This window comes from Coregonus lavaretus, assembly GCF_964263955.1.
Source record: "Coregonus lavaretus genome assembly, contig: HAP1_SCAFFOLD_1244, whole genome shotgun sequence".
Lineage (NCBI taxonomy): Eukaryota > Metazoa > Chordata > Actinopteri > Salmoniformes > Salmonidae > Coregonus > Coregonus lavaretus.
In genome coordinates, this window is record NW_028157152.1 from 38,497 (window position 1) to 51,277 (window position 12,781).

The window sequence follows — 12,781 nt, forward strand, 5'->3', positions numbered from 1 at the left end:
GGCGGAGAGGGGAGACGATCGTTAGACAGGGGTGTAGTCACTAAATGGAGTGAAATGTAACAGAACATTTGCAGAATGAATTGCAATGAATAGATACAACTGAGAAACTTCTATAGGGCAACTAAGAGCAGGAAAAGCAGCGCCAGAGGTGGAACAGTAGAGGTACGGGGGAAGGTAAAAGACGGGACACTTGCTTGCTCTGAGGCGGTCGAACTCTCGGTCCAGCAGCTCCTCCTCTGTGAGTTTGAAGAAGTTGTCCTCTCCAAAGGGGTTCCAGCGGGACATGTCAGGAGGGTGGCTCTGGGGAGTGACCAGGGTCTGGGGGGGAGGGGTGGTCACCTTTAGGTCCACCAGATGGTTTCTACACACACAGAGAGACAGAGAGAGAGAGAGAGACAGAGAGACAGAGAGAGAGAGAGAGAGAGAGAGAGAGACAGAGAGAGAGAGAGAGAGAGAGAGAGACAGAGAGACAGAGAGACAGAGAGACAGAGAGACAGACAGAGAGACAGAGAGAGAGACAGAGAGACAGAGAGACAGAGAGACAGAGAGACAGAGAGAGAGAGAGAGAGAGAGAGACAGAGAGAGAGAGAGACAGAGAGAGAGAGAGAACATTTTATAGATATTGGAGTGCACAAACAGTTGAGGTTATGAGGTGAGGGATGTTTACCTGGTGTTAGTGGATGGAGGCTCAACAGGGGACGTAGTCACAGGCCCAGACATAGTCCCAGTCACAGGCCCAGACATAGTCCCAGTCACAGGGCCAGACATAGTCCCAGTCACAGGCCCAGACATAGTCCCAGTCACAGGCCCAGACATAGTCCCAGGCCCAGCTGGGTTATAGGAGCCTAGGGGAAGCTGGTACTCCAGATGAGAGGTGACATAGGGCTGCTGGGTGGGATGTTGTTGTAGTTGCTGGCGTTGTTGTTGTTGTTGTACAAAAGCCTGTTGGTACTGATGCATCTGACAGGGGAAGGGAAGGAGGTAACTAACGGTGATGTCATGATGAATATGGCTTACAGACATGATTATAGACAGTATGAATTCAATACATAGAAGTATGATCAATAGGAAAACTAGGAAAGGGAGGTATCAGCAGCAAAATGGTGTTAGATATTTTGATTATAAGTTGATAACGGCGAAAAACTGCAAGTGATTGACCTGTAAATTTCAATTTCTTGTTGTGGCGTGCAACAACACAGTTTGTAACAGGGCAGCGGGCCAAGATGGTAACCAGCTGGCTATTTCACTATGTGTCAGAGATGCCCTAAATCCCAGCCTCAAAACGAGCACAGAAACATGACCATAGAACGTTGCTCACTAAAACAGGACTCTCTGCCAAGCTTTCCAAGTGCAAAACAGAAGTTCCTTCATAGTCAACTTTATCCCAAAAATCCTGTTTACGTACCCCTCTGTGGCCAAACACCAGCCCTCCAAATACATACTGTACATTCATTTTTAGCTTGTATTCCACCGAACGGTTCCCATCTGTTTAATTTCAGCAGCAATCTGCTCCGTCCCCACAGTCAGAGGATAGCAGAGGAGAGGGGGGGTGAACTCCACCGGTTCGCTGTGTGTGTGTGTGTGTGTGTGTGTCGCCGTGTTAAATTGTGACATATGAAGCGATTATACAAAAAGGGGAAAATCAGTCTGCTACACTCTCCATCTGAACACTCAGGCCACTGAGTGTTTAAGAAACATTCAAAAAATAAATTAACACACAAATCCTCAACGCTGGAAGTAGCTATACAGCAGGGTAATCAACTACTATTTGAGAAGGTCCAGTGGCAAAGGTCCGGATGGAGGTCGTCCTTTACCAGGTACAGCGTAGTAACAAACATAGTCGTCTACGACTTAGGAAACATGTTGTTATATAAAATGCACATTAAATACATTAAATGAGACCAAGAAAAACTTATTTTGAACGTAAACACGTGCAACATTGCATCGACATTGCTGAAGAACAAAAGTGGTTGCATAATTGTCTATGCAAAAAAGTGCACTGTGAACCATTGCACATGGGCCTCGAATAAAACATAATATTTAAATAAAATAAAGTGCATGTTTTCTGGAGAACAAAGGAGAGTTGAACAACAATAATAATAATCTGAATGAACAGAACGTCACTGTGGGCCTTGCCCTGTATTAAATTAGAGAAATTACACTTTCTGTCTCCTGCCAATGCTTTGAACTTTGGCACAAATGGTGTGAGAGCAACTGAGACACTGGTGCAGGTGTTCATTGGTGAGCCTGGTGCGGTATTTGTTTTTAAATAAAGTTCATTTTGGAGAAGGCTGATTCACAGCTGTCTGTGGAGCCAAACATGGTCAGGATGTATAGTGCCAGATTCTTGACAACAGAGACGTCAGCTGCAGGCGCCATCTTTCCCCAGAAAGTGACAAGGTCACCATCACCAGCCTGCTCCTTCAAAGCCAATCACCAGCCTGCTCCTTCAGAGCCAATCACCAGCCTGCTCCTTCAGAGCCAATCACCAGCCTGCTCCTTCAGAGCCAATCACCAGCCTGCTCCTTCAGAGCCAATCACCAGCCTGCTCCTTCAGAGCCACATTTTCTTCCCTGAGCTCATCTTTTTGTTCACCTTCAAGCAATGTGTCAGCAACTTCACACGTCTTTCTTTTACCATCTCAGCGTCCGAAAATGGTTGTGTGTGTTTTCCCAAAAACCCAAGCTATCCTCAGTGAACACTCCATAACACGTTGTTGGGCTGTCAGAGAATTGACAAGGACTTTGGTGGACCTCCCATATTGGGAGTTGAGTTGGTTAATCCAGTTTGTTCTCACCTCTGTGTTCAGGGGATACGTCTGATCCAGTTTACTATGCCTGGTGTCATAATGGTGCTTAACATTGGCACTTTTCAGGAGAGCTACGGACTCCCTGCATATCAGGCATCATTGGTTTTGTGCTAGTTGCAGGGAGAATTAATAAATACTGTTCCGTCCACTCGTCTTTGAATATACGGTTTTCAGAGTAAACTTTTTTTTATTTTTTTAACAAGCCATATTAACAGTTGATCCTGGTAACTAAGCTCCTTCTATCTGTGATATTAACAGTTGATCCTGGTAACTAAGCTCCTATCTGTGATATTTACAGTTGATCCTGGTAACTAAGCTCCTATCTGTGATATTAACAGTTGATCCTGGTAACTAAGCTCCTATCTGTGATATTAACAGTTGATCCTGGTAACTAAGCTCCTATCTGTGATATTAACAGTTGATCCTGGTAACTAAGCTCCTATCTGTGATATTAACAGTTGATCCTGGTAACTAAGCTCCTATCTGTGATATTAACAGTTGATCCTGGTAACTAAGCTCCTATCTGTGATATTAACAGTTGATCCTGGTAACTAAGCTCCTATCTGTGATATTAACAGTTGATCCTGGTAACTAAGCTCCTATCTGTGATATTAACAGTTGATCCTGGTAACTAAGCTCCTATCTGTGATATTAACAGTTGATCCTGGTAACTAAGCTCCTATCTGTGATATTAACAGTTGATCCTGGTAACTAAGCTCCTATCTGTGATATTAACAGTTGAACCGCGGTAAGATCTTTCTGTTTCTTTCCGCCTGCTTGTCCCAAGGTTCCGCAGAGGGTTGATTAATGTGATTGGGTAAAACGTGGCCTCTTGTATTTGCATATAACCACACGATTGGATTAGACACTAGTAGAGGTGGGCGTTGCATCGAGAGAGAGAGAGAGCGACAGAGGTTGCTGAGTTAAGTGAGGCCGCTGCGCCCGGTTGATTTTTTAAAGCTGTCTAAAAAAATAACGCATTGACTTTTATATAACAAAATGCGATGTTGTCCAGTCCGGATTGACCCTTCTCTGGGTCCGTACTGCGGTCCGCAGGTTGAGTTTCGCTGCTATACATGTTATTCGCAAGGGATAACATGCTGACCACCCGCGTTGAGTGCACTACAAAACAAATGTACACATGCATGATTTTCAATCATTTCATCCAAACTGCTTGTGCGGGTCAACGGGCATCTGCGTAGCCAGGTGCTAAAATAGGACGCTTGACACGCTGCAAGTCCCGCCTCTCATCTACTCATTGGTTTTTAGGAGCATACTAACCCACAAGGGTGATTGAAAGATGAACGAGGTCCACACTCCAGTCCAGTTGGTGACCGTAATGCACCTTAAAGTTGGTTGCCAACCGCCATATAAAATCCACAGAAGAATGAACCAGGAGAGTTTAAATCAAAGAAAACGAACTAGGTTTCCATTTTTATCTGTGGATTAATTGTCGGAGTAGAGATCACATGATTTTGTGTGACTTAAAAATGGGTCAAAATTCTACAAAGATCCAACAGTAAAAAAAAGGACTAGAAATTTCAGGTAAAATAACCCAAGGTTTATCTCCAAGCACAAATTAGCTAGCAACAGCAAACTAGCTAAATGTCCGTGAATGTTCCATGTGTGTTTCGACCCGTCCCCAAATTAATACAGTTGGTTCACAGTTGGTTTTGGTATTTTAACCTGCGTGTCACGAACGTGCCTGGTGGGGGGGGATAAGACAAAAAATCCACATGCAGAGGCTGTTTGGTCAGCATGTAAAGCTGATAAGAGACAAAAAAAAAAAAAGGTGCATTTCCTTTATAAAGCCAAATTAGACGACACCAGACAATGGGCTTGGCTCTTACCATGGCTGTGTAGTGGGCCTGGGCCTGGGCCTGCTGATACATGGGCTGCATCATCATCATCATCTGTTGTTGGAGCAGGGCCTGCTGCTGTGGTTGTTGGAGCTGGATCGACTGCTGAAGGACCTGCTGGTACTGTTTAAGGGAACAGAGATACAGTGGGGGGAAAAAGTATTTAGTCAGCCACCAATTGTGCAAGTTCTCCCACTTAAAAAGATGAGAGAGGCCTGTAATGTTCATCATAGGTACACGTCAACTATGACAGACAAATTGAGGGAAAAAAATCCAGAAAATCACATTGTAGGATTTTTAATGAATTTATTTGCAAATTATGGTGGAAAATAAGTATTTGGTCAAATACAAACAAGCAAGATTTCTGGCTCTCACAGACCTGTAACTTCTTCTTTAAGAGGCTCCTCTGTCCTCCACTCGTTACCTGTATTAATGGCACCTGTTTGAACTTGTTATCAGTATAAAAGACACCTGTCCACAACCTCAAACAGTCACACTCCAAACTCCACTATGGCCAAGACCAAAGAGCTGTCAAAGGACACCAGAAACAAAAGTGTAGACCTGCACCAGGCTGGGAAGACTGAATCTGCAATAGGTAAGCAGCTTGGTTTGAAGAAATCAACTGTGGGGGCAATTATTAGGAAATGGAAGACATATAAGATCACTGATAATCTCCCTCGATCTGGGGCTCCACGCAAGATCTCACCCCGTGGGGTCAAAATGATCACAAGAATGGTGAGCAAAAATCCCAGAACCACACGGGGGGACCTAGTGAATGACCTGCAGAGAGCTGGGACCAAAGTAACAAAGCCTACCATCAGTAACACACTACGCCGCCAGGGACTCAAATCCTGCAGTGCCAGACGTGTCCCTCTGCTTAAGCCAGTACATGTCCAGGCCCGTCTGAAGTTTGCTAGAGTGCATTTGGATGATCCAGAAGAGGATTGGGAGAATGTCATATGGTCAGATGAAACCAAAATAGAACTTTTTGGTAAAAACTCAACTCGTCGTGTTTGGAGGACAAAGAATGCTGAGTTGCATCCAAAGAACACCATACCTACTGTGAAGCATGGGGGTGGAAACATCATGCTTTGGGGCTGTTTTTCTGCAAAGTGACCAGGACGACTGATCTGTGTAAAGGAAAGAATAAATGGGGCCATGTATCGTGAGATTTTGAGTGAAAACCTCCTTCCATCAGCAAGGGCATTGAAGATGAAACGTGGCTGGGTCTTTCAGCATGACAATGATCCCAAACACACCGCCCGGGAAACGAAGGAGTGGCTTCGTAAGAAGCATTTCAAGGTCCTGGAGTGGCCTAGCCAGTCTCCAGATCTCAACCCCATAGAAAATCTTTGGAGGGAGTTGAAAGTCCGTGTTGCCCAGTGACAGCCCCAAAACATCACTGCTCTAGAGGAGATCTGCATGGAGGAATGGGCCAAAATACCAGCAACAGTGTGTGAAAACCTTGTGAAGAATTACAGAAAACATTTGACCTGTGTCATTGCCAACAAAGGGTATATAACAAAGTATTGAGAAACTTTTGTTATTGACCAAATACTTATTTTCCACCATAATTTGCAAATAAATTCATTAAAAATCCTACAATGTGATTTTCTGGATTTTTTTCTTCTCATTTTGTCTGTCATAGTTGAAGTGTACCTATGATGAAAATTACAGGCCTCTCTTATCTTTTTAAGTGGGAGAACTTGCACAATTGGTGGCTGACTAAATACTTTTTTCCCCCACTGTAGCTTATCTTAAAAAAAGTCACAGTTTAGATTTCTCTACATTATTTACAGATTGATAGATCATGTGGCTCTTTCTGTACAGTTCAGGATCTACCCGGCACAGCCTATCACCTTTCAGGGTGGACTAGTAGCAGTGCCTGGAGCAGCGTTGACACTGTTTGCTACGGTGTGCCCCTCTTCGCATGCCCCTTGTGTCATACAGTGTGAGGGTTACTCAGTAATACCTGAAGGTATTGGAGCTGCTGTGGATGGACAGGATGTTGTTGATCTTGTTGTTGTTGTTGTTGTTGCAGACGCAGGTCTCCAGGTTGCAGCTGTTGGAGGATCCTGTTGGCTGTCTGCGGAGCCACCGGCTGCCCGTTCCCTGGGGTAGTCGCTGTGATAAGCGTAGAGACACTTTATTGTCCATTTTGTGAAAAACCTGACATTTGTCTCCTGTTCTTTGTCAACCTAGCCTCGCAAAGCCGCCTGATCCCGCAAGTTACTTTCAAATATCTGTGCAGCGATTAATGTAAATCAAGTCGCGTACACAGATTTGCAGATGTTATTGCAGGAGCAGCTAAATGCTTGTGTTCCCAGCTCCAACAGTACAGTAATAATACAATACACAATCTCCAAAAATATAGACATTATGGACACTATGTGAATAGAAAAGGAGTGTACAGCAGTAGTTAAACAGGATGGTGTGTATAGACATTATGGACACTATGTGAATAGAAAAGGTGTGTACAGCAGTAGTTAAACAGGATGGTGTGTATAGACATTATGGACACTATGTGAATAGAAAAGGAGTGAACAGCAGTAGTTAAACAGGATGGTGTGTATAGACATTATGGACACTATGTGAATAGAAAAGGAGTGTACAGCAGTAGTTAAACAGGATGGTGTGTATAGACATTATGGACACTATGTGAATAGAAAAGGAGTGTACAGCAGTAGTTAAACAGGATGGTGTGTATAGACATTATGGACACTATGTGAATAGAAAAGGAGTGTACAGCAGTAGTTAAACAGGATGGTGTGTATAGACATTATGGACACTATGTGAATAGAAAAGGAGTGTACAGCAGTAGTTAAACAGGATGGTGTGTATAGACATTATGGACAGTAAATAAATAGAAAAGGAGTGTACAGCAGTAGTTAAACAGGATGGTGTGTATAGACATTATGGACAGTAAATAAATAGAAAAGGAGTGTACAGCAGTAGTTAAACAGGATGGTGTGTATAGACATTATGGACACTATGTGAATAGAAAAGGAGTGGACAGCAGTAGTTAAACAGGATGGTGTGTATATACATTATGGACACTATGTGAATAGAAAAGGAGTGTACAGCAGTAGTTAAACAGGATGGTGTGTATATACATTATGGACACTATGTGAATAGAAAAGGAGTGTACAGCAGTAGTTAAACAGGATGGTGTGTATAGACATTATGGACACTATGTGAATAGAAAAGGAGTGTACAGCAGTAGTTAAACAGGATGGTGTGTATAGACATTATGGACACTATGTGAATAGAAAAGGAGTGTCCAGCAGTAGTTAAACAGGATGGTGTGTATAGACATTATGGACACTATGTGAATAGAAAAGGTGTGTACAGCAGTAGTTAAACAGGATGGTGTGTATAGACATTATGGACACTATGTGAATAGAAAAGGAGTGTACAGCAGTAGTTAAACAGGATGGTGTGTATAGACATTATGGACACTATGTGAATAGAAAAGGAGTGTACAGCAGTAGTTAAACAGGATGGTGTGTATAGACATTATGGACACTATGTGAATAGAAAAGGAGTGTACAGCAGTAGTTAAACAGGATGGTGTGTATAGACATTATGGACACTATGTGAATAGAAAAGGAGTGTACAGCAGTAGTTAAACAGGATGGTGTGTATAGACATTATGGACACTATGTGAATAGAAAAGGAGTGTACAGCAGTAGTTAAACAGGATGGTGTGTATAGACATTATGGACACTATGTGAATAGAAAAGGAGTGTACAGCAGTAGTTAAACAGGATGGTGTGTATAGACATTATGGACACTATGTGAATAGAAAAGGAGTGTACAGCAGTAGTTAAACAGGATGGTGTGTAAAGACATTATGGACACTATGTGAATAGAAAAGGAGTGGACAGCAGTAGTTAAACAGGATGGTGTGTATAGACATTATGGACACTATGTGAATAGAAAAGGAGTGTACAGCAGTAGTTAAACAGGATGGTGTGTAAAGACATTATGGACACTATGTGAATAGAAAAGGAGTGTACAGCAGTAGTTAAACAGGATGGTGTGTATAGACATTATGGACACTATGTGAATAGAAAAGGAGTGGACAGCAGTAGTTAAACAGGATGGTGTGTAAAGACATTATGGACACTATGTGAATAGAAAAGGAGTGTACAGCAGTAGTTAAACAGGATGGTGTGTATAGACATTATGGACACTATGTGAATAGAAAAGGAGTGTACAGCAGTAGTTAAACAGGATGGTGTGTATAGACATTATGGACACTATGTGAATAGAAAAGGAGTGTACAGCAGTAGTTAAACAGGATGGTGTGTAAAGACATTATGGACACTATGTGAATAGAAAAGGAGTGTACAGCAGTAGTTAAACAGGATGGTGTGTATAGACATTATGGACACTATGTGAATAGAAAAGGAGTGTACAGCAGTAGTTAAACAGGATGGTGTGTATAGACATTATGGACACTATATGAATAGAAAAGGAGTGGACAGCAGTAGTTAAACAGGATGGTGTGTATAGACATTATGGACACTATGTGAATAGAAAAGGAGTGTACAGCAGTAGTTAAACAGGATGGTGTGTATAGACATTATGGACACTATGTGAATAGAAAAGGAGTGGACAGCAGTAGTTAAACAGGATGGTGTGTATAGACATTATGGACACTATGTGAATAGAAAAGGAGTGTACAGCATTAGTTAAACAGGATGGTGTGTATAGACATTATGGACACTATGTGAATAGAAAAGGAGTGTACAGCAGTAGTTAAACAGGATGGTGTGTATAGACATTATGGACACTATGTGAATAGAAAAGGAGTGTACAGCAGTAGTTAAACAGGATGGTGTGTATATACATTATGGACACTATGTGAATAGAAAAGGAGTGTACAGCAGTAGTTAAACAGGATGGTGTGTATAGACATTATGGACACTATGTGAATAGAAAAGGAGTGTACAGCAGTAGTTAAACAGGATGGTGTGTATAGACATTATGGACACTATGTGAATAGAAAAGGAGTGTACAGCAGTAGTTAAACAGGATGGTGTGTATAGACAGTATGGACACTATGTGAATAGAAAAGGTGTGTACAGCAGTAGTTAAACAGGATGGTGTGTATAGACATTATGGACACTATGTGAATAGAAAAGGAGTGTACAGCAGTAGTTAAACAGGATGGTGTGTAAAGACATTATGGACACTATGTGAATAGAAAAGGAGTGTACAGCAGTAGTTAAACAGGATGGTGTGTATAGACATTATGGACACTATGTGAATAGAAAAGGAGTGTACAGCAGTAGTTAAACAGGATGGTGTGTATAGACATTATGGACACTATGTGAATAGAAAAGGAGTGTACAGCAGTAGTTAAACAGGATGGTGTGTAAAGACATTATGGACACTATGTGAATAGAAAAGGAGTGTACAGCAGTAGTTAAACAGGATGGTGTGTATAGACATTATGGACACTATGTGAATAGAAAAGGAGTGTACAGCAGTAGTTAAACAGGATGGTGTGTATAGACATTATGGACACTATGTGAATAGAAAAGGAGTGTACAGCAGTAGTTAAACAGGATGGTGTGTATAGACATTATGGACACTATGTGAATAGAAAAGGAGTGTACAGCATTAGTTAAACAGGATGGTGTGTATAGACATTATGGACACTATGTGAATAGAAAAGGAGTGTACAGCAGTAGTTAAACAGGATGGTGTGTATAGACATTATGGACACTATGTGAATAGAAAAGGAGTGTACAGCAGTAGTTAAACAGGATGGTGTGTATAGACATTATGGACACTATGTGAATAGAAAAGGAGTGTACAGCAGTAGTTAAACAGCATGGTGTGTAAAGACATTATGGACACTATGTGAATAGAAAAGGCGTGTACAGCAGTAGTTAAACAGGATGGTGTGTAAAGACATTATGGACACTATGTGAATAGAAAAGGCGTGTACAGCAGTAGTTAAACAGGATGGTGTGTATAGACATTATGGACACTATGTGAATAGAAAAGGAGTGTACAGCAGTAGTTAAACAGGATGGTGTGTAAAGACATTATGGACACTATGTGAATAGAAAAGGAGTGTACAGCAGTAGTTAAACAGGATGGTGTGTATAGACATTATGGACACTATGTGAATAGAAAAGGAGTGTACAGCAGTAGTTAAACAGGATGGTGTGTATAGACATTATGGACACTATGTGAATAGAAAAGGAGTGTACAGCAGTAGTTAAACAGGATGGTGTGTAAAGACATTATGGACACTATGTGAATAGAAAAGGAGTGTACAGCAGTAGTTAAACAGGATGGTGTGTATAGACATTATGGACACTATGTGAATAGAAAAGGAGTGTACAGCAGTAGTTAAACAGGATGGTGTGTATAGACATTATGGACACTATGTGAATAGAAAAGGAGTGTACAGCAGTAGTTAAACAGGATGGTGTGTATAGACATTATGGACACTATGTGAATAGAAAAGGAGTGTACAGCATTAGTTAAACAGGATGGTGTGTATAGACATTATGGACACTATGTGAATAGAAAAGGAGTGTACAGCAGTAGTTAAACAGGATGGTGTGTATAGACATTATGGACACTATGTGAATAGAAAAGGAGTGTACAGCAGTAGTTAAACAGGATGGTGTGTATAGACATTATGGACACTATGTGAATAGAAAAGGAGTGTACAGCAGTAGTTAAACAGCATGGTGTGTAAAGACATTATGGACACTATGTGAATAGAAAAGGCGTGTACAGCAGTAGTTAAACAGGATGGTGTGTATAGACATTATGGACACTATGTGAATAGAAAAGGAGTGTACAGCAGTAGTTAAACAGGATGGTGTGTAAAGACATTATGGACACTATGTGAATAGAAAAGGAGTGTACAGCAGTAGTTAAACAGGATGGTGTGTATAGACATTATGGACACTATGTGAATAGAAAAGGAGTGTACAGCAGTAGTTAAACAGGATGGTGTGTATAGACATTATGGACACTATGTGAATAGAAAAGGAGTGTACAGCAGTAGTTAAACAGGATGGTGTGTATAGACATTATGGACACTATGTGAATAGAAAAGGAGTGTACAGCAGTAGTTAAACAGGATGGTGTGTATAGACATTATGGACACTATGTGAATAGAAAAGGAGTGTACAGCAGTAGTTAAACAGGATGGTGTGTATATACATTATGGACACTATGTGAATAGAAAAGGAGTGTACAGCAGTAGTTAAACAGGATGGTGTGTAAAGACATTATGGACACTATGTGAATAGAAAAGGCGTGTACAGCAGTAGTTAAACAGGATGGTGTGTATAGACAGTATGGACACTATGTGAATAGAAAAGGAGTGTACAGCAGTAGTTAAACAGGATGGTGTGTATAGACATTATGGACACTATGTGAATAGAAAAGGAGTGTACAGCAGTAGTTAAACAGGATGGTGTGTATAGACATTATGGACACTATGTGAATAGAAAAGGTGTGTACAGCAGTAGTTAAACAGGATGGTGTGTATAGACATTATGGACACTATGTGAATAGAAAAGGTGTGTACAGCAGTAGTTAAACAGGATGGTGTGTATAGACATTATGGACACTATGTGAATAGAAAAGGAGTGTACAGCAGTAGTTAAACAGGATGGTGTGTATAGACATTATGGACACTATGTGAATAGAAAAGGAGTGTACAGCAGTAGTTAAACAGGATGGTGTGTAAAGACATTATGGACACTATGTGAATAGAAAAGGAGTGTACAGCAGTAGTTAAACAGGATGGTGTGTATAGACATTATGGACACTATGTGAATAGAAAAGGAGTGTACAGCAGTAGTTAAACAGGATGGTGTGTATAGACATTATGGACACTATGTGAATAGAAAAGGAGTGTACAGCAGTAGTTAAACAGGATGGTGTGTATAGACATTATGGACACTATGTGAATAGAAAAGGAGTGTACAGCAGTAGTTAAACAGGATGGTGTGTAAAGACATTATGGACACTATGTGAATAGAAAAGGTGTGTACAGCAGTAGTTAAACAGGATGGTGTGTATAGACATTATGGACACTATGTGAATAGAAAAGGAGTGTACAGCAGTA

The 12,781-nt window shown here is 41.2% G+C and overlaps 1 protein-coding gene across 1 annotated transcript in view; it reads right to left on the reverse strand.

Annotated features, from left to right (window-relative positions):
- LOC311125754 (BMP-2-inducible protein kinase-like) overlaps positions 1-12,781 on the reverse strand; it is a 66,231-nt gene that overhangs the window by 8,479 nt on the left and 44,971 nt on the right. Inside the window, exons 11-14 of the mRNA XM_084199781.1 lie at positions 6,641-6,792; positions 4,660-4,791; positions 668-960; positions 195-361 (exon numbers count right to left, since the gene is read on the reverse strand). Of these exons, the coding sequence (XP_084055907.1) occupies positions 195-361; positions 668-960; positions 4,660-4,791; positions 6,641-6,792 (744 nt within the window). The remainder of the gene's footprint in view (positions 1-194; positions 362-667; positions 961-4,659; positions 4,792-6,640; positions 6,793-12,781) is intronic.